This window comes from Aspergillus sclerotioniger, assembly GCF_003184525.1.
Source record: "Aspergillus sclerotioniger CBS 115572 chromosome Unknown BO94scaffold_5, whole genome shotgun sequence".
NCBI classification, from domain to species: Eukaryota; Fungi; Ascomycota; class Eurotiomycetes; order Eurotiales; family Aspergillaceae; genus Aspergillus; species Aspergillus sclerotioniger.
Window position 1 is genome coordinate 384,938 of NW_020290995.1, and position 27,255 is coordinate 412,192.

At 51.1% G+C, this 27,255-nt stretch overlaps 11 protein-coding genes across 11 annotated transcripts; 5 read left to right on the forward strand and 6 right to left on the reverse strand.

Moving 5' to 3' along the window:
• Nucleotides 1-465: 465 nt before the first annotated feature.
• On the reverse strand, nucleotides 466-1,473 carry BO94DRAFT_543267 (putative FHA domain protein SNIP1; the record flags this gene model as incomplete). The annotated part of the gene is made up of 1 exon (XM_025613131.1): nucleotides 466-1,473. One exon carries the CDS (start codon nucleotides 1,471-1,473, stop codon nucleotides 466-468), a length of 1,008 nt encoding a protein of 335 aa, XP_025470762.1.
• A 162-nt stretch (nucleotides 1,474-1,635) lies between these two features.
• BO94DRAFT_316848 (J domain-containing protein) lies at nucleotides 1,636-2,954 on the forward strand. The gene is made up of 3 exons (XM_025606869.1): nucleotides 1,636-2,608; nucleotides 2,669-2,823; nucleotides 2,875-2,954. Exons 1-2 carry the CDS (start codon nucleotides 1,733-1,735, stop codon nucleotides 2,684-2,686), a joined length of 894 nt encoding a protein of 297 aa, XP_025470763.1. The 5' UTR covers nucleotides 1,636-1,732; the 3' UTR covers nucleotides 2,687-2,823; nucleotides 2,875-2,954.
• Nucleotides 2,955-3,614: 660 nt separating this feature from the next.
• Nucleotides 3,615-5,120, forward strand: glr1 (glutathione-disulfide reductase GLR1). The gene is made up of 2 exons (XM_025606870.1): nucleotides 3,615-4,492; nucleotides 4,549-5,120. Exons 1-2 carry the CDS (start codon nucleotides 3,676-3,678, stop codon nucleotides 4,980-4,982), a joined length of 1,251 nt encoding a protein of 416 aa, XP_025470764.1. The 5' UTR covers nucleotides 3,615-3,675; the 3' UTR covers nucleotides 4,983-5,120.
• Nucleotides 5,121-5,819: 699 nt separating this feature from the next.
• On the forward strand, nucleotides 5,820-7,762 carry BO94DRAFT_621467 (HET domain-containing protein; the record flags this gene model as incomplete). The annotated part of the gene is made up of 2 exons (XM_025617000.1): nucleotides 5,820-5,868; nucleotides 5,934-7,762. 2 exons carry the CDS (start codon nucleotides 5,820-5,822, stop codon nucleotides 7,745-7,747), a joined length of 1,863 nt encoding a protein of 620 aa, XP_025470765.1. The 3' UTR covers nucleotides 7,748-7,762.
• Nucleotides 7,763-8,852: 1,090 nt separating this feature from the next.
• On the reverse strand, nucleotides 8,853-9,609 carry BO94DRAFT_543271 (uncharacterized protein; the record flags this gene model as incomplete). The annotated part of the gene is made up of 2 exons (XM_025613132.1): nucleotides 8,853-9,550; nucleotides 9,603-9,609. The coding sequence occupies 2 exons, from the start codon at nucleotides 9,607-9,609 to the stop codon at nucleotides 8,853-8,855; spliced, it is 705 nt and encodes a 234-aa protein (XP_025470766.1).
• Nucleotides 9,610-11,697: 2,088 nt separating this feature from the next.
• Nucleotides 11,698-13,072, reverse strand: BO94DRAFT_458121 (acyl-CoA dehydrogenase family protein; the record flags this gene model as incomplete). Its single annotated transcript, XM_025607774.1, has 2 exons — nucleotides 11,698-12,707; nucleotides 12,757-13,072. The coding sequence occupies 2 exons, from the start codon at nucleotides 13,070-13,072 to the stop codon at nucleotides 11,698-11,700; spliced, it is 1,326 nt and encodes a 441-aa protein (XP_025470767.1).
• Nucleotides 13,073-13,249: 177 nt separating this feature from the next.
• Nucleotides 13,250-14,374, reverse strand: BO94DRAFT_316997 (A4/G1 family peptidase). The gene has a single exon (XM_025606872.1). The coding sequence runs from the start codon at nucleotides 14,203-14,205 to the stop codon at nucleotides 13,378-13,380; it is 828 nt and encodes a 275-aa protein (XP_025470768.1). The 5' UTR covers nucleotides 14,206-14,374; the 3' UTR covers nucleotides 13,250-13,377.
• Nucleotides 14,375-15,499: 1,125 nt separating this feature from the next.
• On the reverse strand, nucleotides 15,500-17,346 carry BO94DRAFT_316918 (tRNA(Thr) (cytosine(32)-N(3))-methyltransferase). Its single transcript, XM_025606871.1, has one exon. It carries the CDS (start codon nucleotides 17,113-17,115, stop codon nucleotides 15,982-15,984), a length of 1,134 nt encoding a protein of 377 aa, XP_025470769.1. The 5' UTR covers nucleotides 17,116-17,346; the 3' UTR covers nucleotides 15,500-15,981.
• ilv3 (dihydroxy-acid dehydratase ILV3) lies at nucleotides 17,333-19,820 on the reverse strand. Its single transcript, XM_025614364.1, has 4 exons — nucleotides 19,605-19,820; nucleotides 18,123-19,525; nucleotides 17,715-18,033; nucleotides 17,333-17,627 (listed from the first exon to the last, which is right to left on the reverse strand). The coding sequence occupies exons 1-4, from the start codon at nucleotides 19,676-19,678 to the stop codon at nucleotides 17,579-17,581; spliced, it is 1,845 nt and encodes a 614-aa protein (XP_025470770.1). The 5' UTR covers nucleotides 19,679-19,820; the 3' UTR covers nucleotides 17,333-17,578.
• Nucleotides 19,821-20,620: 800 nt separating this feature from the next.
• On the forward strand, nucleotides 20,621-25,597 carry BO94DRAFT_612750 (ABC transporter; the record flags this gene model as incomplete). The annotated part of the gene is made up of 3 exons (XM_025616687.1): nucleotides 20,621-20,974; nucleotides 21,035-23,542; nucleotides 23,589-25,597. 3 exons carry the CDS (start codon nucleotides 20,624-20,626, stop codon nucleotides 25,416-25,418), a joined length of 4,689 nt encoding a protein of 1,562 aa, XP_025470771.1. The 3' UTR covers nucleotides 25,419-25,597.
• A 178-nt stretch (nucleotides 25,598-25,775) lies between these two features.
• On the forward strand, nucleotides 25,776-27,057 carry BO94DRAFT_485637 (DUF3425 domain-containing protein). Its single transcript, XM_025608984.1, has 2 exons — nucleotides 25,776-26,102; nucleotides 26,160-27,057. The coding sequence occupies exons 1-2, from the start codon at nucleotides 25,904-25,906 to the stop codon at nucleotides 26,936-26,938; spliced, it is 978 nt and encodes a 325-aa protein (XP_025470772.1). The 5' UTR covers nucleotides 25,776-25,903; the 3' UTR covers nucleotides 26,939-27,057.
• Nucleotides 27,058-27,255: the final 198 nt, after the last annotated feature.

A 27,255-nucleotide genomic window follows, 5' to 3' on the forward strand; every position in this document is an offset into this window, starting at 1 on the left:
GCCATGCCCCTTCCTATTCCGAGCCTCAACCTACTTCCGGGGTCAATGATTCCCCGGTTGACCTTGAAACAATTATTGCGTAATAGCTCAAAGCCCACCAGGTGTTCCCGTTATGTACTCCAAGCAGTTTAACTGCTCCTCTGTATTAAAAACGTGGTCTGTCTCGATGTATTCGCAGTGAGAGATTCGAGCCTACAGCGATATGACGATATGTCCCCCTGAAATAGCGATTCACACCGGGCGAATTGCCTAAAGTGATCTCGCAGTAGCTGTTATTAAGAGGAGCCAATACTGCCTTTCCTGCCGGCCAGCCTGAACCGCAAGCGTTGGGTGACGTGATTATCTGATGGTTTCATAAGCATGCTGTGAACCGACTAGGTTTGAGTTGGCATTTGAAAGCTTGGGCCATGCCTTAGGATTTGTTGCGCGGATGTATCGAAGTAATATATTCCTCCAAATTAGTACCTATTCGGGCTGGGGTAGCATGAGAACGTATTCTCGGGAGCTCAAGCCAAACTGAAGAACATCTTTATCCCGCAGCTCAACATAACGTCCAGCAGGGATCGCATCCCCGTTCACTGACGTGCCATTGGCGCTTTCCAGGTCAATAAGGTAGGGCTTAACACGCCCGATCCGATCTCCAAATTCATTCCGCTTCTCAACAAAGCGGAATTGAAGCGCGGCATGCTGCTTAGAGCAACTCGGGTGTTCCAAGGGGAAATCAACCACCATTTGTTCTCTGCCTATGAGCCAGCAACTTCGTATGCCCAATTCCACCATCTCAAGGAGGTCCTTTCCTTTGAATACGTACAACCGCCAAGGTTCCTTTGCCGGGGGTTTGCGGGCCTCCGGAGGCTCGTGGTATTTGAGAACGATTGAGCTCCCATTCACGTTCACGGTGTTGCTCTCTGCAGCCAATCGCCCTGTTTGACCGAAATTGGGCTTTTCTTTCTCGGGAGGAGGGCCCGCCGACTCTCCCGTCCGCGTCACTTCGGATGAGGTATATGCGTCGTTTTGGGGAGGGAGGGGTTGTTTTGATCGTACTGGAGCCTGCGAGACCGGACTCTGCGAGCGTCTTGCGGGCGAGCGAGATCGCGAATCATGGCGGCGTCTTCGAGAAGACCTCTCTTTTCTGTCGTAAGAATCCCGGTCGCGATGACGACGGTGCGAAGAGTCTCGGTCGGAAGTGTGTCGACGTCTTCTCTTATCATCATCTGAGGCATCTTCCTGTTCCCTGCGTTCTCTGCGACGGCGGTCGTGATCTCTCCTGTGGCTTCCTCGATCGGTCGGACTGCGTGATGACCGTTTCCGAGAGCTGTCTCTTCGGGAACTTCGATAAGAGTTGCGGCGTCCTGAACCACTGCCACGGTCGTCGTCGTCACGTAGTCGCTGTCGTCGGTCACGGTCGGGAGCAGGCGATCCGGAAGGAGACCGATGTCGTCTCCGACCGTAATCGTCGCGTGATTCGGGCATTTTCTGTACAGCGAATGCCAGTCGGCGAGGGGGATGGAAGTTGGCTTTCATGCGGGAAGCCTTGAAGCCTTGGGAACCCGCACGTGATGACCTCATGTGGAGATCCGAGCTTCGGAAATACCGGCAGTATGCATCGAGCCATGGACAGGCAAAACAATCCCGGTCGCCTTCAAATCCCGGCGATACATGGTACCTGCCCCTCAGTCTGAAGCATACTGGGGGAAATCTTTCACATCCATCCATGTGAAATCATGCGGCCATGCTCAGGAAACCCAACATCCTTTGCTGTGGTGGACTGCAGTTACTGAACTCGCCATGCCCCTCATCGCCATGGTCTCGTGCTCTCCCCTCACAATCTCACCCTGCTGCCAGGCGCTACGCCACAGCTTCTGATTCTTCAGTCAAGGATCTATCATGGCCGGCAAATCCCATATTCACACCCTATGAGCTATTCAAACAAGATCGGACCGCGCCCTATTCGAAGACACGTTACTATGAAATGGTTAAAGTCTACCACCCGGATCGCCCATGTACCGGACATCCATCATGCAGAGATATCACTCCTGAAGTGAGGCTTCAGCGATATCATCTCTTAGTAGCCGCCCATGAAATCCTTTCCGATCCAAGCAGACGGGCAGCTTATGACCGGCATGGCACCGGGTGGAACCTGCACCCTTCAGTTGATGGTACTCCGACACCGTCTTGGGCGAAAACGGGTTCGAGTGACTACGGTCCGATATACGCGAACGCAACCTGGGAAGACTGGGAGAGGTGGCACAATCGCCATCAGGGAAAACAGGAAACGCTGGTTGACCATCGAACCTTTGCGACGTTTGTCATTCTTCTCACTTTGATGGGCGGGGCGGTCCAAGCGTCTTGGATTAGCAAGCTCAGCACTGGTTACGAAGATAAACTTCTGGAGATCAACGAAGAGTCCTCACGGCTCCTGAAAGGGCGGAGGGAGAGCACCCAGAAGCAGATGGGGTCGTCGGATGCCAGAGTTCAGCACTTTCTTATGCGAAGAGACCCATCGGGGTGTGGTTTAAAGGAGGAGGAACAGCCGATTTATAAAGAGGTGCTACGTTTCCAAAAGAGTTCTGACTCGTCTGCAGAGGTCGAGGATACTGGGAGCGAGGTTCGACAATCTAAAGAGGCCGAGAAACCGGATGCAACGGTCTCTGACAGCTTGGTTCAGACAGAACCCCGCAATTGATACCGAGCACATGCATAGCCATGCAGGCGCTGTAAATATCACCGGTCCGACGGAAGCCTGGAGTTGCCGTGGCCGAGCTGGAATTATCAATCGATACTCATGATAACATTCTCAGCAAGCAAACATAGAATCTTCCAGTCCCGTATTCCTCTTATGTTCTACAGTAGGCCATTCTGACAACAGTCTAGACCGCTACTGTTCCAGCTGCTTATCAATCCACGTTATCACGTGCGCCAGATCCTCGGGGAAATCCCACATTCTCGGCCAGTTCGCCAATTGCGTCAGAACCAGTTCTGATGGCCCAATAAAGAATAAGGATTCCAGACCAATTGCGCTTCAATTTCTAAGCTCCATCGCATAGTGGTGACAAATTGCCTACGGAGTAATCGCCTAGCATTCGGGTTCCCCGCCAGCTTTCTGCGTTGAGCCCCTCCACCCGCGTCTGACATCTTTTGCTCCCACGACCACCAACTCATTAGCTCCCCATGCTCTCCTGCCCCTCCTCCCCTCTCCGCCCTCTTCCCGCGCAGGCACTCAAGAACCGGCTCCGTCTTGTTCCAACATCCCTGGCCCGTTCCTCTCCCATTACCGCTACACCTTTGCGTCAGGGTAAAGGCATCGCTACCGCGTCACACTTGAACACTCTTCCCCGACGAAGCACCCTGGCTTTACGGTCCTCCTCGACTGCAGCAGTGTCTCGCCTCTCTTCTCTCTCTAGACAATTCTCATCCACGTCCCCAGTCTTCAACTCCAAAATGGCTCCCATCGAGGTAAAGGAGTATGAATACATCGTCATCGGCGGTGGCAGCGGTGGCAGCGGTAGCGGACGCAGAGCCGCGAGCTACGGCAAAAAGACATTGATTGTGGAAAGTGGCCGCGCAGGAGGCACCTGTGTCAACGTTGGGTAAGGGAAATCTTTTCTGTGCTGCTTGACGTGTGTGTGGTGGTTAACGAGAAAAAAAAAACTCTTCAGTTGCGTCCCCAAGAAAATGACCTGGAACTTCGCCTCCATCAACGAGAACCTCCACGCCGCCAAGCACTACGGATATGACGTCGACACCAACGTCGCAAAGAACTACCGCCACTTTAAGGACCTCCGGGACGCCACGGTCGAGCGGTTGAACGGTATCTATGAGCGCAACTGGGGCAAAGAGGGCATTGATCTCGTTCACGGCCGTGCCACCTTCGTTGATGGCCGGGTTATCGATGTGACCCTTGAGGATGGAAGCAAGGCGCGGTACACGGCGCCTCACATCCTCATTGCTGTTGGCGGACGGCCCGCCGTTCCCGATGTCAAGGGTGCGGAGCACGGTATCACCAGTGATGGGTTCTTTGAGATCGAGGAACTGCCTCCCAAGATTGCTGTCGTTGGTGCGGGTTACATCGCAGTTGAGTTGGCTGGTGTCATGGGTGCAGTGGGTGTTGAGACGCACATGTTCATCCGTGGCCAGGAGTTCCTGCGCAAGTTCGACCCCATGATTCAGAAGACCATGACGGAGCGGTACGAGTCCACTGGTATCCACATTCACAAGCAGCACTCCGGCTTCAAGGAGGTGCAGCTGCTGCGTGACGGTAAGGGCAAGGACAAGTTGCTTAAGCTTATCTCCCACGATGGATCGGAGATGGAAGTCAACGAGCTCCTCTGGGCCGTGGGCCGTCTGCCTGAGATTGAAGACCTGAATCTTCCCACCACTGGCATTCAAGCGACCGAATCTGGCCATATCGTTGTAGATGACTACCAGAACACCAGCGCGAAGGGCGTCTATGCCCTTGGTGATGTTACTGGTCGTGCTGAGTTGACTCCTGGTACGTTTCTTTCTATTCCCCGTTGATTTCCCTGCCCGACTAACAATATACGGTAGTTGCCATTGCTGCCGGACGCCTGCTCAGCAACCGCCTCTTCGGACCCAGTGAACACTCTGACGACAAGCTCTCCTATGAGAACATCCCCTCCGTCGTCTTCTCCCACCCAGAAGTCGGCACCATCGGTCTCACGGAACCTGAAGCTCGCGAGCGCTACGGCGACGAAAACATCAAAATCTACCACACCCGGTTCACGGCCATGTACTACAGCGTGTTCCCGGCCGAGGAGAAGGCTAAGAACCCAACGGAGTTCAAGCTGGTGTGCGCCGGACCGGAAGAGAAGGTCGTTGGCCTGCACATTTTGGGTCTCGGCGTTGGCGAGATGCTGCAGGGCTTCGGTGTGGCGATGAAGATGGGTGCCACCAAGGCCGATTTCGATAGCTGTGTTGCTATTCATCCGACCAGCGCGGAGGAGTTGGTCACGCTGCGATAGATGTATATAATATTTTAGATGTGTAGATCATACATATGTATTCCATTGGTTATACCCATTCTCTATGTCAGGACTGGCCTGTTCACGGTGTCTCATGATAAAGAGTGTCTTAATGCAGTCGCATTTTTGAGCTATAACGGACAGAGTAATTTGACATAAGAGATTCACTTTAGAGGAGTTTCTGGCTATACATGATTTTACTGGGTTATCTATATTGAGCATACGGTCAAGACTAATACGGAGATTGCAGGTGGTGGCACATTGCTCCTTCCCTGTTTGGTGAAGCTGCGTGTCCCTGACAACCATCTGGCTTTATGCTGTCACCTCATCCTCGGCTGAAACAGTCGGCCTCTCACCGAGCTAGCTGTCTATATTCCAGCGTAGAATCCAAGTTGAGGCTTTCACTTATTTCCGGTCGCCCAAGGATGTGGATCTGAGCATATTTTGACCACCGGAGAGGTAACGCAGCCACGCCTTCCCCATGAGACTATCTGACATGGTGAAGGTTCCCCCAGCATGGTGTCCCTGGGAACGATGACTTCATTATCAGACACTTGCACTGCTAGTGATGTTGGGAGTAGTATGCTTGACCAGGTATTGAAGGACATCAATCGTGCTTCAAAGGGTGTTTTGTGCCAGACATGCAAGGGTATCATTCGGGATTTGTCAAACAACGTCGACTCTGAAAAGCCAGTGAAGTTTAGGGGCCTCGAGAAGCTGCGCCATTGGAGTGATTGCCATCTTTGCAGATTGGTTCTTAGGACGATAAGTTTTGGCCACCAAAGCAGAAGGGAGATACGCCCGAACGGTGAAATCTACTATGCAGCGGTACACAAGATGACCACGGATCATGGAATTGACATTCTCGATGATGCGGGTCAACTAGGTACAAATCCTTCCGGGTTGAAGTAACCTTAGCATGTAGTAAACTGACTGATGTATCGATTGTAGGACGGTTGGAGCTTCATAACCCCGAATCAGCCAAGGAAAGGCCTGCTGTGCCGTACCAAATCGACGTACCTCTCGTCCGAAGTTGTATAAAAGACTGCCGGAAGAACCATAGGGATTGTGTGCAACGACATGCAAGCCCCCGTACAGAATCCGCTCGTATTGAAACTTGGCTGGTGGATACTCAAAACAAATGCCTCGCTAAGCACACCATCTCAGGAGGATACGGAGTTTCCTATGTAGCATTAAGCTATGTGTGGGGCCATACTGCAATGCTACAGACGGTTCATTCGAATTTGACCGAATTGCAGACTCCAGGAGCTCTGGACTCGGGCGAGCATTTGGTGGCACCTGTTATACAGGATGCGATGGTCTTAGCCAGGGCCCTTGGATATCAGTACCTTTTGGTAGATGCCCTGTGTATTGTGCAAGATGTTGCTGAAAAGGGTCAGCTGCTTGAGGTCATGGACTTGATATATATGATTGCAGACTTGACTATTTTTGCAATGGCGGGTGAAGACGCCAACTTCAGGCTTCCTGGAGTCCTGCCGGGGACTCGAGTCCAGCAGCCCGTTGCGATGATTGACGGTAACATGTTGAATGCCGCTCTACCCGAGTGGACAGACGAGCAACAAATGTCCTGCCATTTTACACGCGGCTGGACCTATGAAGAGATGATTTTGTCGCCCAGACGTCTATTTATATCGCCATACCAGGCCTATTTTCGCTGCAACACATCGCAATACTCCGAGAAACCACCGGTCCATACGACACTCGGTAACGACATTGGTTTATCAGAACTACATGTCCGTCGTATGCTCAATTATGAAAGGTTCGTCGAGGCATATACGAGTCGAATACTAGCGTACGATTCCGACATTCTAAACGCCTTCAGTGGGATTATTCAGTTTCTATCTGCTACCTATCTTGTTGAGTTCTATACAGCCATGCCTACCGGGGATGATACATTTCGTGCTTTATTCTGGACCTCTACATCGACCTGCCCATCAAGACGTTCCCGTGCCCGAGGCCTTAGTGCAAAATCTGACATCTATCTCCCTAGTTTGTCATGGACTGGTTGGAAGGGGGCAGTTAAGTATCCCGAACTTGGTCCAGCAGAGTTTCTCCGTCCAGCCTGTGGATTGCTTCTATCGGCAACATTACTGGCCAAATGCGCCGGGGATACTGAACTCAGGAAGACGGTACAAACACTGAAAGATGAATCTATAGAAGCGGGATATTGTGGACGTGGATGCTGTGTGTCTCTAGGGGATGATGACACGCTCGGCAACACACAGCTAGAGGCATCCGATGGTAGTGGACCTTCAACATCCAATGGCAGAAATGACATACGAAAATATGGCGCCCCGGCATTGAAATTTGATCGAGCAATGCCGCTTGCAGTTCTCCAAGTTCGGGTTTCTATGGTTATGGCTTGCAAATTTCGCTTCGGGAAGATTGAGTTACGCAGCATCCCCAGCAAGTATCTCGAAAACGTGAAATGGCTCCCACTATACGATGCAAGCAATGCGAAATGCGGTGGTCTATATAGTACCAATGCCATTAGATTCGACCGTCTTCAAAATCATCGTCTGATTGCATTGAGCCTTCATCGTCCGTTCAGGTATTTCGCCACGGGTGGATTCTATGACACTTTCTTTGAAATTGAAGAGCCAGCCATGCGCTGCAAGTGTCTTTTGCATATCATGTTAGTTGAGCAGATTGGATCGAGAGCTGAACGGATTGATATAGGCTGCATGTTACCCAAGGCTTGGGCAAATGCAAGCCCTACGCTGGAAACAATCAATCTTGCCTGAGTATCAGCAGCGGAGGGCTTCGCCTTTCCTCATTAAGAGACTACATTTCGGTAGATATAGTCATAGAAAAGAAGACCGTCAACTACCGTCTCAGATCAATCTGCCTGTATACAGTACTGGCCCTTCAAGCATTGAATATATACAAGCCGTGTCCGCCTGAACGTTGTAATTCCACTGCATCAGTGGTCTAATCCCATAGATATGTTGTAATATCAGTCTTTACCTCTCCACCCCTATGCGCCCATCTATTCAGTGAAAAGGGTTAGACCCTGTCAGCCATTCAGAACTGGAACATCCTATGTTCCAGCCTGTCTGGCCCTAAGGCTTACTCTGACAAGTTATAAGAAGAAAATAAAAATTAACAAAATAAAAGAACTGTCAAGGTATGGGCAGACAGGCAGGATTCACTCAATAAAACTCATATCCAGACTGTGACGGCAGGTTCACGTAGGTGGGACCCACGGGACTTAGCAAGCTTATAAAGGATGCACAGCTGAGCCTATTTAGTGGCTCAGAATCCTCGTCTTTTGCCAAATAGTGCAGTTAGCGGGAGGTTGGGTCTCTAGAAGCGCACCTAGAGGGTCGGCCTTGACAACCTACGCGCTGAGAAAATCAATGGGATCTTCTGAGATCTACCCCGTGAGAAGGCTTTTTATATGGAGTTGGTCTACCAACGCGTAGCTGTGTAGTCTTAGACATAGTAGTTAATCGTAAAACAGTGAGTAAGTACTCTGCAGGAAGATATAAAAAGAATGTGGCCCTATAAAAACGGGTAGTTTCTTATGCACACGACGTAAATGGTGTGGTTGTAGCAGCCCCCCCCAAAAGATATCATAGAGCTTCAGAGCTTTCATAAGTGATTAGATACAAGAAGAAAGTGGGTAAGATGAGAAATAGAGAAGATTGAAGATATTATATAAAAAAGATTTATCACTAGTGTAATTTGTGAGAAAGAACCTACATGAATGGAGCACGCCGTGGGATGAGATACGTGGAGATACACATGGCGATTGAGCAGACCTGAGGTGCCTAATCAAAATAGGATTATATCATGAACTATAACTTCGTTAGAAACAATACTATATTCCTTTTTTCTCCATCTTGCTCAAGGTTGAGTAGAGACAGGCTTCCCAATACTTCCTGGATAAATAACGAGCGAAAAATCATCTAACTCGGCGAGTGGACCACTCTCATCATGTCCAGACATGCATAATTCAAGTGGAGATGATTCGCGCCCAGGGCTTCGCTTATATCTAAAATCTTCCATCAAAGATCTCGCTCCCTGCTGGCTGACAGAATAATGCCAAGGACGAAATCGATCAGGGAACTCAACCTGTTCAAGATCAACAGCCATTACTTTACCAGACCCACAGTCTGTGCTGTCACAGAACAAAAAGTTATTGAGCTTCTGATCCCGATACAAAGCTCCATGCTTTAAAAACTGACTCAAGACTTCCTCCAGATAAGCTTTCAACGAACTCTCTGAAATGTCATAGTTGCTGAGAGCTAAGTCATCCAGGGGAATCCCATCAATATCTGATAATATGAGTGCAGGTAGTCCATCAAAATCACCCCGACCATAAAAGTATGGAATCACTTTTCCTTGAAGTACTTTTAATTTGTTGTAGGCTGTTTCCTCATCCTCAAACTCTTCTTCCCATCCATCTTTCTGTTGTTTGACGATAACCGATGTGGCTGTTTCTGGAATGATATGCCGGTAGGAGTCCGGTTTGAGTTTAACGCGATACACTGTCCGACGTTGATCCAATAGCTCAGCCTCAGTTGCAATAATCTCATGACCATCTAGCTTGAGAGTCTAAACATAATCAGCTTGATCTTTCAGACCAACACGTACAAGACATCCTATCCTACCTTGGGGGTTGTGGGCGTGGGAAATAAGACATGACTAGATGCGCGTACCGGGTGCTGAGGAAGAAAGAAAGGAAGAAAGGAAGAACCTTTGACAATAGGATGATGATAAGTCCAACGGTCATGTGATCTGTCAGATGCAAGGGAGAGATGGGACCTCTAGATCAGAGAATCATAGACAGATCCTGCGCTTTGATGCATGGTTGCATTAATTAGCACATACGGAGTACGGACCGTACAGAGTAAGTGGCCATTCACTTCAAAATCTGAGCATATCAACCCTCCAAGGCTCAATCTGTGGTGGGTAGAGAGTGCCGTGAATATTGGGTAACATTATTTCCTGAACTAGTGTGATCAGTGATCTTGTTGCCTGATAGTAATACTGGGCTTGTGAGTATATAAGAATTGCTATATCCTCTGGTAAGGTTAGGGATATCTTATATCTTATTTCCTAATCATTTACCTTTTTCTGCCATTCAATACTTCAAGTCTTGGCCCAGTGGAACAAAGTCAGCAATTTATCCTCAATGATTGATATAGCCCCAACGTCACATACTGTGGGTGAACTGATGAGGGTGTTCAGTCCTGAGCAACTAGACGTCAATACTTTGTCAACAGTATCTGAGAAAAAAAAGGACCCACGAGTATCCGGCTTTCAACAGGGGAAACGTGAGACTACTACTGGCTCCAACGAGACGAGGGCTTAGAGAGGTCCTGTACCTGGAGGACCTAAACTCTGGCCCCGAGCCCTAGTGGCGTCAAAGAATACAGCTCCATGTCAGCGGATTAATGGGAATAAATAATGTGACAAGATCATCTACCAGGTGTGGTATTATGCAGTGACTCAGTGACTGTATAATAACACACGGACTCGTACTTGACCTGATGGAAGGATAGAATGAATACCTTACCCTCTATCTCGAAGAATACTAACTCTATTTTTACTTTCTGACACAGACACAACACTCTTATGGGCGGTAGCACCACGTCCAGCCTCCCTTTTCTACATATGGAGTACTTGTGTTCAAATACAGAGGATGGGTATCTCTAATACAACATCGCGCGAGTGATTCTAGTGCGGGGTACGGAGTACTTACTAGGTGACAGACATTATTTTCATACTCGCTTGCTGCTCACCTAGAGAAAACTGTCCAAAGAATGGGGCGATTGGTAATGATCAGTTCGAGCATCAGTGTTATTCAAAGCCGAATGAGATTGCTCGTCGTCGTGTACATTCCGCGCCACAGTGACGGGCAAAAGGCTTCTCATTTGTGTCTAGAACATGGTTGGTTTAATGCAGTCATCCCCGTTGAAGAAAATACAAACGTCGTCTTGTGTGGCGTTGCAAGTGCTCTAACTTCCGAAATGTTCTCTGGCAGTACGTGCAACGGAATTCCCTCCCTCCATTGGCACTAGAGGCATGTGATGATCACATTAAGAGGATTGTTTGGAGATCTGTGTGTGCGATGTAAGACATTGGGATATTCAAGGCAAGGGATTGGAGAAATAGGACGGCGAGCCAGATGACTAAGCATCGAATTATGCTCATGATTCTCCCCAGCTCAGTTTGCTAGGGTTTGCTGGATGCCATTCCTAGCAGCAAACCGGCTAATAAATGTCTCAAATATGTGATGAGTAGGGTCTGCCCTCCGGATATCGAGGATGTTACTAGTATAATATCAAGTAGAAGATTTCGTATATTTTTACCCACAAGGGATAAGAGATAAGGACATCAAGAAGAAATCTAGTTCCATGGAAAAGTGCGATAAGAATGGAAACTGAAATTATTTGGAATAAACCGATCTCTATTGAATATACATGGAGAGAAACAATTTTAGCTGTTCTAGTATGCATATCTAAATCACAGTATCTAGGAGCCAAGGGACAAGAACCAGCATGATTCGAAGATACAGTAAAGACAAGATTCAGGATGGGTGAGGAGATCGAAGCTGGAGATATACAGGGAATTATGTGAAGATACTGGAGAGACCTGCCAATCGTCTTCATATGCCACTATTGAAGATTATTGTATATACCGTGAGTATAGGCCGCACAGGTCTAAAGCCATCAATCCATTACCCTCAATAACTGCGCGGTAGCTGTAGCACCTTCTCACTCACATAGTTTAGAATCATTTCGCGACTGACCGGCGCAATCCGCGGCACCAGACACTCACGTAGAAACCGCTCTACGTCGTATTCCATTGCGTATCCCATCCCCCCATGGCTCAGCACCGCACGTTCACACGCCGTAAACGCTGCCTCCGCAGCCACATATTTGGCACTATTACACGCCACCCCAACAGAGTGCAAGGGGATGCTCTCATCCTGCTTCGATGCATCATAGAGCCGTGCCGCATGATACGTCGCCAGCTTGGCCGCCTCCAGCTTCATGTATGCATCCGCCAGCGGGTGCGCTATCCCCTGGTTCTGCCCGATAGGCCGTCCAAAAACCACCCGATGCTTCGCGTACTGTGCTGCTCGCTCCAGCGCTGCATAGCCCAGGCCCAGTGCCTCGCCCGCCAGCAGACAGCGCTCCGCGTTCATGCCGTGCAAGATGATTCGAAATCCATCGTTTTCCCGACCAATAAGCGTCTGTGCGGGAACTTCGTACTGATCGAAGAACACCTCATTGGCATCCACTGCTCGTCCACCCATCTTCTTGATCTTGCGCATTTCCAGCCCCGGTTGGCTACGGTCCAGGTCAATGCAGAACATGGATAGTCCCTGCGTAGATTTGGTCACTTCCTCCAGCGGCGTCGTTCGCGCCAAGAGTATCATCTTCGATGCCACCTGGGCGCAGGTAATCCAGATCTTCTGTCCAGACACAGAGTAAGCATCGCGGGAAGGAATCTTGGTGGCTAGCGTCTTGAGCTTCAGTGTTTCCAGACCGGTGTTGGGCTCCGTTACACCAAAGCATGTGCGCCATGTGCCGTTGATGATGTTGGGAATCGTCTCTTCGAGTTGCTCACGCGTCCCGAATCGAGCCAGCGGTTGCGTGGCGTATACATTGGCATGAATGGCCTGGGCGCCGGCCATGCCTGCCCCCGACTGGGTGATGGTTTGCATCATCATTGTCGCTTCGGAGATTCCTGGATTCTGTCAGTGAGAGCTCTGTTCTTGAATGAAAAGAATATTTACCAAGACCCGCGCCTCCCAGCTCCTCGGGCAGGGCAATTCCCAGCCATCCATCCCTAGCTAGAGCGGCGTGAAACTCTTTGGGGTCACGCTCATTTTGGTCGCAATCTTGCCAATATGTGTTGGGAAAATTGGCGCAGACGGCCGACACAGCATCGCGGACTGTTAATTGCTCCTCACTGAAACCCGTCAATTCCATCAACGAGTGCGAAGCGCTGGTGGAGAAACCGCATCGGGTTAATGTTTGTAAGGCGAGAGGCCGCAGGGGAGCCCCTCGGGCGGGCCGAAGCGTCCGGCACAATCGGTACATACGAGACATGATAAATGTGATGAGGGGGTTCAGTCCGCTTCCCAGGTGGAAATCCCATGGAGAGTGGGTGGATGGAAGGGATGAAAGATAATATATATAAGGCCGGTCAAGAAGGCATGCGGTCATAGAATGCGGCCGAAGTTACTACCCGAGGCTTATATAGCCTTCTTCCCCCCAAATAGCCGCGAGCCGCAGATTAGCAACCAAAGTAAACACCGGCCGTCATTCAAAGCATTATAAAATGTTAGAAATCGAATTCACACGCCACAGATTAAATGATCCAAAGAATGAAAAATCAGCCATGCGTCCTCGCATTAACTCGTATATTTCACAGTAAAGGCCGAATCACTTTGCACGTCTACTTCCGTCAACACCTGGTTGCCCTGTTTGAGTTCGACAATGGACGCATCCTTCACCCCCCAAGTAGACCCTCCCCCCTCTGCTTGCGCACCCCAGAAGCTGACCTCGCTGAAGTCTGCCAGGGAAACCATTGAGTCCCCTGCTTGGAAGTCTTCAATGATCCAGTCGGCATTCTGACCGCCAAGCGTGGCCGTCGCAGCAGGCGCTGTGATTGTTTGCGTTGCCTTCTTCCCCGTTGAGAGATTTTCAATCGTAGCCACACCCTGACTAGGCGAGAGAGCTTGGACCTTGGCCACGATCGTGTCCCCAGTGTTGACTTCAAGACTGAAGTCATATGCATAATCCGGGTACCATTCGAACCAGGCGTCATTGTACGTCTGCCCGTTGTCCACATAAAAGTCAATCCCCGTCTGGAGAATTGCGGCGCTATATGTGTCTCCATCGATTCCGACCCAGGCGGATCCGGCCTGTGTGCCACTTTGACTTGTCCCCGTGGGTTCTGGAACCCGAAAGGTTGCTGTCACGGCAGAATATGTACCTTGTGGAGGTGGTTGCTCGCGCACGGCGCCCGCCCAGTTGCTGCTATATGTGACCTGGGTCGCATCTGAGGACCCTCCGGCCAGCCTGTACTCGGAGGTTGTATCACCTGGAACTGGTGCCAGAGGGTGCGACTGACGGGACAGTGACCGGGCACGAACTCTGTCCGCCAGACCACTGCGGGGGGCAGCCAGGACACTGCCAGCAAGGGAGGCGGTCGTTATAAGGTAATTTGTGAACTTCATGATGAGCGGCGAATTCAAAGAGAGAAGCACACCTCTGGTAGTGGGTATCTCGGAAATAGAAGGGCGAAAAATGGCAAATTCGTCCCGCAAGGGCGTAGACGCTCGGCTTTATTGTATCCCACTTATGGATCTGCGAGATCGCATGCGGATGACCTTCTCTGCTTGTCACTAGATTAGGAAGATTCTCAACAGCAGAGGCCATGATCTACTTATGCCCACAGGAACAAAACTTCATCAATGGCAGGTGGAGGCGACGTACGTCATGAACTGTATCACCAAGAGGATTCACGAGTGCTTGATTGGCTATTATACCAGCGATCAAGGAAGTTATTTTTACCAAGGTTTGCCCTGGCTGTGCCTGGGACCGTCCACTTCACTCAGATCAAAGCCGGAACAAGTCAGAGGAGTAAGCACCCTTTCCCGAATGGCACGCGGATTGCGTCAAATGAAGCCGCTCATATGACAGGGATAGATCGGCTTCAGATAGAGTAAGATAAAATCGGACGGAAGAGGATAGGATCAACGCTGTGAAGTCCTGATGATGGCGTTCATATTAGGTTTCCTTCAGACGAGTGCATCACCTGTCATAGGGTCAAGTCGTCTGCTGTTAAGATACAAACACAATGGAAACACCGGTCTTACTGTCCCAAATAAACAGTCGTCAGCTTTGAAGGCTAATTTAAAGTACGCGGACCCGACCCCTGGTACAACAGTGTTCGTGGTCTCAAAACCGACGCAAATCAGCGGATGACGAGTGCCGGAATGAGAAATCTCACATTCCAAGCAACGCAAGGGATTCCAGGTCGATGGCATGCCCGCGTGGTAGCTGAAAGCATCCGCCCAATTGTTTATTTATCCCTTTTTATTGACTGCTTCTGAGGACGGATGCTTTGCTTTTCATCTCATCAATTCCATGTGCGTACTTCCGACGATCTGTGGATCCCAGAGCCGGAGTAAGATACCAGCTAGCCATGTTGGCTTGGAAATTCCCTTATTAATAGTCTTCAGGCAGTAGTATTGAGATGGCACTCCATGTTTGCCTCTGCAGAGTCGCTTAGTGAGGGATAGTCTGGTACGTGCAGACGGCAACGATCCTGTGTATCATGTGCCTCCACCGCCACGAGTTTTTCGTATCACAAGGAGCTGCAATTGAAGCGTGACCTTTAGTGACTGTAGACATGATAATTGATCTTAGTTTGAAATGGGGGACAGGCTGTCGAGGATGCTGATAGGGTTGTTCATCCCGCTTAAGCTTGTGATGCTTTGGCTAGGGCTCCCACCGCCCATCCAATGAACATGGCTGGATCTTGACCTGGTGATTGAATCATGTAAAATTTCCCTGAAAATGCGATTCCAATAAATTCTAGTCTAGACTCTATCCTATCGTCGTGGGTATCATCAGATCCTCAATGTAGGACCAGGAAGTCGTTTATGTGTTCTATGTCAGTGCAAGAGTGCTTTCGTTGAATAACAGCCACACCATCCGTCGAAAAAGTCTGGACTATCGCTGAATGCCGCGACAGCATTGCTTGGCGTGACCAACTGACGGAAGCCTCGGCCTTTCCACTGTGATCTTGTGAGGTTACATTCAATGCTCGAATTTGTCAGAAGTCCCAGGAACCTCTTCTGTTCGACATGTCGAATGGAAAGGAGAGCCGGCTCTCTGCCTGTGTGTCCAGAAACAGTTGCTGCCCTGTGATTTTCGCCTTGCACGTCCATGATTTCCTAGGTTTCAAGATCATGGACTAGGCTGTGACGGAAATGCGAGCGGGAACATCACGATTCGCTCTTCGCGACATCAACTGTGGCAGTTTCCCCACGCTTGGTAAAATGTCCTTGAATCCAGCAGCGGTACATCTTGAGCTTGCGCTGACGGTTGACGATCAGCCGATAATCAACTCCCAGCTTATCAACCCCAAAGACACCCTTGCTATCGGTAGCTTGCTGCTCATCCGTGCCCTTAGCCTCCTCTGCTGTCGCACTGGCCGTGGGCAGACCCTTCTCCGGAGTCCATTGACTCCACATGTTCTCCAGTTCATCGCGATCAAAGAAGTACACCCGTGTTCCATCACCACGAACGTAGAAGTTCTCGCCCATATAACGGTTCTTCTTGAACCGAACCTGTGCCAAGTCGCCCCGACCGTAATCGCGGAACAGGACGTGTCCGCCCGGCTTCAACACGCGGTACACATTGCGGAGAGCTTGATCCCACTGCTCTGGTGCCAATGCAGAGAAAATGAAGATCAGAACGACGACATTGACCGACCCCTCAGTGAGACCCGGGGGAAGCCCATTACTCTCCTCATCCGGCTTCGCCGTGACATCCCACACATCAGCTGTGATATGCTTCGGGTTGTAATGCGGGCTCTCGCGCATGACCTTGACAGCGGTCTTTGAAAAATCGCAGGCATGAACCATGAGCTCCTCGTTCTCATTGTTTTCCAGCAATGGAAAGGCGGTGTTTCCGGCACCGGCACCAACCTCCAGGACGACCTGTTTGCCTGCGTTGGCCTGGCTTACTTCCGCAAGGACTGGGAACTCTTGGCGGAGCCACTTCCGGTTCTTGAAAAAGTTGGCGGTGTTGTTCTTGTAGAAGAGGTTCCACCATTTGGCCGGGTCGGCGTTGAAACGGTTTCTGTCGAAATCGGAAACGGGGGTTTCGCGTTGCTTCGAGTATTGTACCTCTGCGAAGGCTTTGAACTCATCGTCGGGCTCTACATGATCCCAGGCGTTGAACTCGAACACATCGTCTCCTTCTTCGAGATAGCGGGAGCCGAACTGGAAGGGATCACTCCGCTTTTGATTGTTGGAGGGGTCGTGAGAGCGATGCGGGGTGATCTGGGGGGGCGTGACCAGTTGTAGAACGGTCGCGATATCGTCGGAGGGGGATGCGATCGGAGCAGGAGCCATGGTGACAAACTCCGTAAGAGCCTGGGAAAACGTGAGACCGACTGGGTTGATGTTGAGGCGACTGGAAAGAATTCCCCCTCAGTCCGGAGTAGAACCCGATAAGAAAAATTACAAACTCTGCAAACACTAAGCGACAGTCATGTGATTCGCCGACCACGTGTGTTGAGATACCATCCATGGAAAGCTCTCGGTCATTACAAAGGGCAAATGTTATTTAACGGTATTATTTCTATATATGATCTTTGGTAGATACACTCGAGACCATTGGAAGGGGTCATAACAAGCAACACTTTTGGTTCGTTTGAATTCGCCTATACAAAATAGTAGCCACGCGTGGTCCCAGACTCAAATCGACCCAAACTCATCCCAGACAGAGAACCCGAAAAAAAGAACATTGATATAAGACATAGTTTACTTTCGAAGGAATTTATGGACGCAAGGGTACAGAATAACGGATGCCGCTTTACTCGAGAGAGTCGGTGATACAGCCGTGGCTAGCATCCTTGACGGTTCTATTAGAGGAAACGTTAGCGAGACCAGATTTGAAAAGCAACGTCGAAAACTTAGATAAAGTAGTGACACCAGAGGGTGATACGTACCTAGCATACTTGCCGAGAGTACCTCTCAGAGTCAGGCCAGTAGGGGGCAGCTTGCCAGCGTCTCTGGCGGCTTCCCACTCCTTTCTTCTTTGGGCGAGCTCAGTCTCGTCAACATCAAGGTCGAGAGCACGCTTTCCGGCGTCGATAGTGATAACATCACCATCCTTGACCAGGCCAATGGGGCCTCCAACGGCAGCTTCCGGAACAATATGTCCGATCAAGAAACCGTGGGAGCCACCGGAGAAACGTCCATCAGTGATCAGAGCACACGATTGTCCGAGACCGGCGCCCATAAGAGCCGAAGAGGGCTTCAGCATTTCTAATCGTCACAAAAGTATTAGCTAGTGCAAAAGGGAAGACACTTGATATGTGCGATAAGAAGGGAAAGGATTGGATGTGGAGACTTACCGGGCATACCAGGACCACCCTTGGGTCCAGTGTAGCGGATGACCACAACGGTCTTGTCCTCCTTCTTGATCTCGTTGCGCTCGAGAGCCTCAATGAAGTGATCTTCATCATCGAAGACACGGGCTTTTCCAGTGAAGACGAGACCTTCCTTACCGGTGATCTTTCCGACACTGCCACCAGGAGCCAACGAACCTCTCAGGATCTGGATGTGGCCAGTCTCCTTGATGGGGTTGGACAAGGGACGGATGATCTTCTGATCCTCGGGGAAGTCCGGCACGTTTTCCAGGTTCTTGGCCAGAGTCTGACCAGTGACAGTCATACCAGAGCCATCGATGAGACCTTCCTTGAGCAGGAACTTGAGCAGAGAGGGCGTACCACCAATGTTGTGAAGATCAGCCATGACGTATTTTCCGGAGGGCTTAAGATCCGCCAGGAAAGGCACGCGGTCAGAGACAGACTGGAAGTCTTCAATGTCCAGCTTGATGCCAACAGAGTCCGCGATGGCAATTAGGTGAAGAACCGCGTTGGTGGAGCCACCGGTGATGTTGACCACAACCATGGCGTTCTCGAAGGCCTGGCGAGTAAGGATGTCGGAGGGACGAATGTCCTCCTTCAGCAAGGTCTTGATCGCCTCACCGGCGGCAAGACATTCGAGGTTCTTCGCCTGAGACTCGGCAGGGTTGGAAGAGGAACCAGGGAGAGTCATACCCATGACCTCGATAGCTGTAGCCATGGTGTTGGCCGTGTACATACCACCGCAAGCACCACCTCCCGGGCAGGCGTTACGGATAATGTCGAATCTCTGAGGCTCGGTAATCTCCTTGCTCAAGAACTGACCATAGGCCTGGAAAGCGGAGACGATATCAATGTCCGCGTTGTTCTGCATGGAGGCACAGCCGGGCTTGATGGTACCACCGTACACCATCAAACTGGGACGGTTCACTCTTCCCATTGCCATCAACACACCAGGCATGTTCTTGTCACAGCCGGGAATGCTGATGTTGGCGTCATACCATTGACCGCCCATGACCGTCTCAATCGAGTCTGCAATCAGATCACGGCTCTGGAGGGAGAACCGCATCCCCTTGGTACCCATGCTGATAGCATCACTGACACCAACAGTGTTGAACTGGAATCCAACCAAGCCGGCCTTCTGGACACCCTCGCGGACGCGGTTGTTGAGATCGAGCAGATGCATGTTGCAGGGGTTACCATTATACCAGACAGAGGAAATGCCGACCTGGGCCTTGTTCATGTCTGCCTCGGAAAGACCAGCTGCGTACAGCATGGCCTGGGAGGCACCCTGGGAGATGGGCTGGGTGATGTGGCGGGAAACCCTGTTGAGACCGGTATACTCGTCATCGCTGGCGTTCTGCCTGGGCAGAGTCGTCGACAGAGAACGGCTGCCGTGGAGGAACAAACATCAGCATCGCGGGTTAGAGCAATTGCGAGGAGATTTGTCTCTGTGGCTGTTTTCCCTACCTGTTGAGCAAAGAGCGCTTGGCGACGCTCCGGAGAGCGGAGGGCATACGCCCCCGGGTCTGGGAAAGAAGCATTGCCGTCCTAGTACACGCGAGTCGCGGGACAATGGAGCAGAGCAGGGTGCAGCGGGGTTGATACCGTCCAGATAAACGGAGAGACCTTGTAACCCTTAGCCACAGCAAGAGGAAGAAATAAGTTGACTCCGGTAGTGTAGTGACTCCCGGTAGCAAAAAAGGGCCGGGGCCTCCGCAGCGAAGTCGGGGGCCGGAGTTGGACAGCGACTCCGCGTCGCCCAATGTACGCCAATGGATTGTCAGCAGCAGGCCAATCAGCATCGCGGCCCCGCTGAATAATGGGGGGCATTTCCCGTGACTTGCCTTGCTCCAGAGAGCTATCTCAAAGCGGTCTAGCTGGTCGCTGCTTGGTTCTTCCGTCCCGAAGGTTGCACTGAGTGCACCTTACCGGATTGGGGCACCTTCTATACAAGGGAATGGGTCATTTGTCGAATACTCACGTCTCACTCCCATCTCCCTTCCTCATGTCAAATTTCCAGATCGGCCAGTAAATACTATTCATATTGGTTCAAACACACCAGCGACGATGAGTTCCGAGTCAGCGCATGACAGACTCAGATTGACTGTGGTCAGGTGGTTAGGCAGTAGAGTGAATCGTTACACTGTGCTCCTTGATCCCGTTCACAATTTCAATATTGCCCGCGCTATCAACGCAATGCTACCAGAGCTTGTGAAAGCTATAACTGGCAGGATTTCCATGGCCTGTCGCTGTCCTGCTGCTCGCTCACTTGAGAGTTGTGCTGATACGCGATCGTGGGCACTCCCCCTTGATGCAAGGCACGCGATAAGAATGCAGACGGAATGCAGGCTTTACAGTGACTCGTGGAAAACCAAAAACATAACCCAGAACTGATAGTAAATTGGTGACTTCTCCTCGACAATCAATTACCGACGCGCCAATAGTATTGACCACCAGCACTGGATGTTGTTCAGCCTCCATGTGGGATGGCATCGACTTCGGATATGGCGTCCACTGCAGTAAGCAGTTTGGGCCTTGTTTTGATTGCGAGCTGTAGCTTCCCTGCACTGCTGCAGATAGCTTGCAGATTTATGCACAGCAAAACGACAACCCCGTCTCTATCACAAATATATGCTGTCGACAAACCTAGCTATGAGGATGAGGATGGGGAGGTTACCGACGGAGCTTTGGAAGAATTCTCAGACCTCTGGCAGGGATTCACCATAGCGGTTCTGTCAGTCATTGGGCTGGGAATATCTTTGGCACAGGCTATTCTGTCAATGACAACGGGTGAACACGACTGTGTTATTTCCTTCTGGCTGCAGATGGGAAGTTGGGTGAGTTTTGCAGACGAATATTCAACTGGGCCCCTATTCTAACGCGTAATATGATGTTAGGGAATGCTGTGTCTACAGACTGTTAGCTTCTTCGTTGAACCAACACCTACGAAGCGATACATCCTAGGAATATATGGGTTTGGGACCAGCACTATCGCCGCAATCATCCCCTGCTTGGAGGCTGCCTTAGCGTGGCACATTGGATACAACCTTAGATATGTGTCGATAGGTTTAACAATAGGCCAATCCGCGACCGCCTGCCTCCGGGCCGCGTTTTGCATTCTCATTCCCCGGCGGCCGGATGTGTACTACGATGGCAAGGTGGTCGACCGAGAACGTACCGTGAGTGTTTTGAAACGGGTCACCTTCAGCTGGGTCAATGATCTATTGAACTATGCCGTGGCGAATAAGGGCCTGAACATCGATGACCTCCCGAGATTACCGTTCGCTGCCCGTTCGCAAACACTTCATGCACGTCTAGAGCAGACACGAGGTTCACGAGAACTGTGGAAATCACTTGTGCTGGCCCACAAAAACTCACTTATAATCCAGGCATCGCTCAGTATCATTGCGTGCGCCCTGAACTTTGGCCCGCAAGTAGCCATGTACGGGATATTGAAATCGCTCGAGAGCCGCTCTTTCACTACCGATGAGGTGGACCAAGCGTGGGTCTGGGTGTGCGGACTAGCAATAGTACTGATTTTGGCTTCCAGCATCGAATCGTGGCTTTGGTGGATCATCTATGCAAAGCTCTGGATTCCGATTTATGAGGGACTTTCGGCACTCGTGTTTGCCAAATCGATGCGCTGCAAAGATATAAAACAGATGGTATCGTCTGACGAGCCCGAAGAAGAGGATGGCTGTGAGGAGGCAGATGAGAACCAAGGGAGCAGTCAAAGTACTATTAATCTCGCCTCGGTGGACTCGAAACGTATTGCGGATTTCGTCATGTTCAACTATCTGATCCCCTCATGTGTGATTCGACTGCTCATAGGAGCTGCCTTCCTAGTCCATCTCATCGGATGGCCGAGCCTGCTGGCAGGTGTCACCACAGCCCTTTTAGTGACTCCTATAAACGCCTATTTGACCAAGAACTACTCTGCAGCACAGGAGGATTACATGAAGGCAAGCGACAAACGAATGGGGGCTATAGCAGAAGTTCTACAGGGCATCCGCCAAATCAAGTTTGCAGCGTTGGAACAGCAGTGGCAGGACCGCATTGCGGAGAAGCGCCGCATTGAACTAGGACTCCTGTGGAAGACATCATTATACACTATTGGTATGGTTTCGGTGTGGATCATGGGCCCTCTGATGTTGTCCGCTGTCTCCCTGACGGTATATGCGTTGACCCACGGGGAGCTGTCTGCCTCTGTGGCATTTACAGCCCTTTCAGTATTTGGCTCTCTGGAATCAGCAATGGCGAGCTTGCCCGACTTGCTGTCTAAAGGGATGGAGGCCAAAATCAGCGCCGATCGTATTGACCGGTACTTGAATTCGGCTGAAAAGGCGCCTCATACGTCCGATGTTGACGGGATCTCCTTTCACAATGCCACAATTGCATGGCCAGGAGATGAGCATGAAGAGACCGGGAAGAGACAGGACACCGACCAGCGCTTCATTCTCCGGGATCTTACCTTGAAGTTTCCTCCCAAGAAGCTGAGCATTATTTCCGGAAAGACTGGGTCGGGAAAAAGCCTCCTCTTGGCCTCTATCCTAGGGGAAAGTGATATCTTGGCTGGGACCGTGGCAATTCCACATGCTCCTTCCGCAGCTGTACGATACGATGAGAGAGCCACACGCCACAATTGGATCATTGATTCAGCTGTGGCGTATGTCGCTCAAAACCCCTGGCTGGAGAACGCCACCATCAAGGACAATATCGTTTTTGGTCTTCCGTATGACCGGTATCGGTACCGCAAGGTGCTTTTTGCGGCGGGTTTGAGAAAAGACATCGCAATGTTGCCAGATGCCGATCTGACTGATATTGGTGCAAACGGGATCAATCTGAGCGGTGGTCAACGGTGGCGCATCTCCTTTGCACGCGCTCTTTACTCCCGGGCTGGAATTCTGGTCATGGACGATATATTCAGCGCACTTGACGCTGAAACGGGACGTCACGTCTATGAGAACGCTCTGACCGGAAAGCTCGGCCAAAATAGGACCAGGATCCTGGTCACACATCATCTTGGATTGTGTCTGTCTCGCACCGACTACTGTGTCCTCCTTTCAGATGGACTCATGATGCATGCCGGAACAGTAGATGAATTAGCGGGCGTTCACAACCTGGTAGACCTGTTAGGGCAGACTGCCGTTCCAACAGAGGCTCATAAGCGGGATATGGTAGAGGAGGATCCAACAACCCCGATGAAGCGTGTTTCTACTGGATCCGGTTTCTCAGTAGCAAGTGTCACCGAGCCACCAAGGAAATTTACTGAAGAGGAGAGACGTGAGAAGGGGGCCGTGTCCTTGAAAGTATATGCGACATATGTGACCAAAGGAAAGTGCCTACGCTTGTGGGTGTTAACCTTTCTCGCCTATACCGCATTTATGGCGCTTTTAGTTGGCCGAGTAAGTGTTCAGGTTCTGTCCCTTGGAGTTATAGCTGACCTTCCAGTCTTGGTGGGTAAGCGTATGGACAGGCTCGTCCAATTCTTCATCTCAGCCGACAGAATCGGAAACGATCCCAAAGCACTCAATGAAGCAAATTAGCATTAATGTTGTCGACAAGGATTTGATGTTCTATCTCAGCATCTATGTGTGCTTTTCGGTAGCTGCATGTGTGGTAGGGACGTTAAGGACCCTCGTTCTTGCCCTCGCTTCTGTCGAATCTTCACGACAGCTATTCAATGACTTATTGATCGCCGTGCTGCGGTCCCCGCTGCGATGGCTCGACACCGTGCCCCTTGGCCGAATTCTTAACCGGTTCACATCTGACATCTACATCCTGGACTGGAGACTCGGCTATGATATTGGGCATTTTGTGTACAAGGTGTTGGAGCTTGCCGGTATACTCGCAGCAGGTGTACTGGTGTCCCCGGCGCTGTTGGTCTTTGCCTGTGTCCTACTGGTCCTGTGCCTTCGACTTTCCAAGACATATCTAACCGGGATGCGCGAAATCAAGCGACTCGAGAGTACCGCCAAGAGCCCTGTCCTGGAGCGGTTTGGTTCCAGCCTTGTTGGGCTCACCACCATTCGAGCCTTCAGCAAGGCAGAGGTCTATATTCAAGATATGTATGGGCGGATCGACCGCCATGCGCAGGCCGCGTGGTACCTCTGGCTCTTGGATCGCTGGCTAGCATTTCGAATGAGTATCGCGGGCGCCGTGCTGTCTGCGATGACAGCAGCCCTGGTTGTATACGTTCCCAGCATCTCTCCAGCTTTGGCAGGCTTCGCAATGACCTTTGCTTTGCAGTACAACTACGCCGTGTCAATGGGCCTGCGATTCTACGCAAATGTGGAGACGGACATGAACGCCACTGAGCGAGTGCTAGAGTACTCTGCCATCAAGACGGAGGAGCAAGGGGGTCATAACCCTCCAGCCGCATGGCCGATGCGCGGGAAAGTCGAAGTCGAGGATTTGGTCGTGGGCTATGCACCCGATCTGCCGCCCGTGATTGACGGTCTCAGTTTCACCATGGAGAATAACCAACGAGTGGGCGTTGTCGGGCGCACAGGGGCTGGGAAATCCTCACTAACACTGGCATTGTTTCGCTTTCTTGAGGCCCGACAGGGTCGCATACTGGTTGACGGGTTGGACATTTCGCAGATCAAGCTCCAAGCACTACGCAGCCGCCTTGCTATCATCCCTCAAGACCCGGTGTTATTTTCAGGGACCCTGCGATCCAACTTGGATCCATTTCACGAGTATACCGACCTGGAACTCTACAACGCTCTGGAACGGGTGCATCTCATCTCGTTTGAGGATACATTGACACTAGGATCACAGTCGGGTAGCGAGCGGCTCAGCGACAGCAGCACCTTGCCATCATCATCGTCCTCCACCTCCTCGACTGCTGAGCCCATAAAGCCAATCAACTTTTTCTCCTCCCTGTCGTCAGTCATATCCCAAGGTGGACTCAATCTCTCCCAGGGGCAACGACAACTTCTTTGCCTTGCGCGAGCCATCGTCTCTCAGCCTAAGATCATGATTTTGGACGAGGCCACCTCTGCCGTGGACATGGAGACGGAAACTCTGATCCAGCGGTCTATCCGAGAAGAATTTGGACGCAATGCTACGTCGCTGCTCGTGATTGCACACCGACTCAGTACGGTTGCGGACTTTGATCGGATTCTTGTGATGGATGCCGGCAAGGCTGTGGAGTTTGGCACGCCCCAGGAGCTGTTGGAAATAGAGGGAGGTGTGTTTCGCAATCTGGTAGAAACCAGTGGGGAGAGAGCCCATCTAGAGAAGGTTATCAAGGGAGATGGAGATAACGAATCTTGAGCTATGATCTTTGTCTCGCTAAGCACGGCATTTGGGTGGATTTTGTGGACTATTAATATGTACAGTGGAGGTGGCTTTTGCTGGCCATCTTTGTCCCGGCGACACTGTACGAGAGTGCCTGGCGCCATATCCTTTTTTATAGAACAGTTAGCGACCCAGAATGTAATTGTGGTTCTTCTCAGAAGACCCTCGATCTGGCTGGTATCGTATGTATGTAATTACGAAACCATACCAGTCACATGCGACCGTTGGCGGCCTCCCGATTGGGGCAAGCGTGTGAAGGCCGAAACGGGTTCGACTTTGCCAGGGACTCGCCAGTCTAGGCCTCGACTTAAAAAGCTACCGTCTACCGTCTACCATCTACCTGGACTCCATCCGTGCTCCTTACCTTTCCTACTCCGTTATAGCTGTAATCACCTTATACTGTGATCACCTCATCTCAGCCTTATAGCCACCCATCCATCCATCCATCCACTCACAGTCACATGGGATCGGACCTGCAAGAGTCGCCGCCCCGTCCAGACCCCACCATTGCAGAGCCCGCGCGGCCCTCACGCTCCTCACCACCGACTCCCGAGGCCTCCGCCGCTGCAGCTCCAGTGGACGCCGAAGATGACTGGGCTGGCCTCTGCGACCGCAAAGAGCGTCGACGACGACAGAACCGGCTGAATCAGCGCGCATACCGTGAGCATCTCTTCCCTCTCTCACTATCATCCACAACCCAACTAACCAATTCCCCAGGAAAACGCAAACAAGCCGAACGCAACAATGTCCTAGTCCTCCGACCCTCCCAATCCAGCTCCCAACAAGCCGAGCGAAGCTCATCATCACCACCATCACCCAAACCCCCCTCCTCCCTCTCCCTAACCCCCACCCAATCCCGCTGCCTCCAAACCCTCAGCAATGGCAGTAATGGCAGCAATTCCCCCAACGACCCCACCATGCCCCTCGACATCCAACGCCTCTTCGAACACTTCACCCGCGTCGCCTACGAAAGCTACTTCCGTGGCTCCCCCTCGGCCGACCACCTCCTCACCCTCAGCAAAATGAATGTCTTCCGCGCCTTCATGGCCAACATGACCGTCCTGGGTCTAGGCCGCGACACAACCTGGTGCCAAGACGACGATGCTCTCTCTCTCTTCAACACCCTACCCCCAGCCACAATCGAGGAAAGCAATCTCCCCGTTGCATTACGTCCAACCAAACTCCAAATCAAAGTCCCGCATCACCCGTGGCTAGACTTCTTCCCGTTGCCACGCCTCCGCGATAATCTCGTCATGATGGCGGATAAATTCGACGACGAGGAACTGTGTCATGACGTCATGGGGTTCTGGGATAATGCGTCGGATACTTGCAGTATGTTGGTTTGGGGGGAGCCGTCGGATCCAGCCAGTTGGGAGGTCACAGAGGGGTTTTTGAGGAAGTGGCCGTGGGTGGTTAGGGGGTGTCCTGAGTTATTGCAGAGTACGAATCGATGGAGGCAGCAGAGGGGGGAGAAGATGATTATTAGGTATTTGTAGTTGGATACCTAGGCTGGGTTGGAGGGTTATGTGGAAATGAACGTGTATGTGAATGCGAATGCGAAAGTGACCATTCTCTCCTCTCTTTTTACCCAATACCAAACAACAATCTTATCAACCTCTACTTAATACCTACACACCCTCAAATACCTACCCTACAGCTATCTTCCCTCACAATCTCCCACTATCCATCCATCCCCAAAAAATACCCTAAAGGTAGATACCCTCGGTAGATACGCCGTAGATCCCATCCGGAGATAATCTCAAAAACCCAGACACTAATGCAACCTGCTGACGGTTGATCCACGTTGCGATCA

What these genes read in the sequence shown, in the direction of transcription:
- BO94DRAFT_316997 (XM_025606872.1), bottom strand. Translation starts at nt 14,205, where the DNA reads ATGAAGTTCACAAATTACCTTATAACGACCGCCTCCCTTGCTGGCAGT.
- BO94DRAFT_316918 (XM_025606871.1), bottom strand. Translation starts at nt 17,115, where the DNA reads ATGGCTCCTGCTCCGATCGCATCCCCCTCCGACGATATCGCGACCGTT.
- glr1 (XM_025606870.1), top strand. Translation starts at nt 3,676, where the DNA reads ATGACCTGGAACTTCGCCTCCATCAACGAGAACCTCCACGCCGCCAAG. An exon ending in TCGTGCTGAGTTGACTCCTG is followed by an intron (nt 4,493 to 4,548) that starts GTACGTTTCTTT and finishes AATATACGGTAG; the next exon opens with TTGCCATTGCTGCCGGACGC.
- BO94DRAFT_316848 (XM_025606869.1), top strand. Translation starts at nt 1,733, where the DNA reads ATGCTCAGGAAACCCAACATCCTTTGCTGTGGTGGACTGCAGTTACTG.
- BO94DRAFT_485637 (XM_025608984.1), top strand. Translation starts at nt 25,904, where the DNA reads ATGGGATCGGACCTGCAAGAGTCGCCGCCCCGTCCAGACCCCACCATT. An exon ending in GCTGAATCAGCGCGCATACC is followed by an intron (nt 26,103 to 26,159) that starts GTGAGCATCTCT and finishes CCAATTCCCCAG; the next exon opens with GAAAACGCAAACAAGCCGAA.
- ilv3 (XM_025614364.1), bottom strand. Translation starts at nt 19,678, where the DNA reads ATGCTTCTTTCCCAGACCCGGGGGCGTATGCCCTCCGCTCTCCGGAGC. An exon ending in GGGTGGTCCTGGTATGCCCG is followed by an intron (nt 18,034 to 18,122) that starts GTAAGTCTCCAC and finishes TGTGACGATTAG; the next exon opens with AAATGCTGAAGCCCTCTTCG. An exon ending in ACTCTCGGCAAGTATGCTAG is followed by an intron (nt 17,628 to 17,714) that starts GTACGTATCACC and finishes TTCCTCTAATAG; the next exon opens with AACCGTCAAGGATGCTAGCC.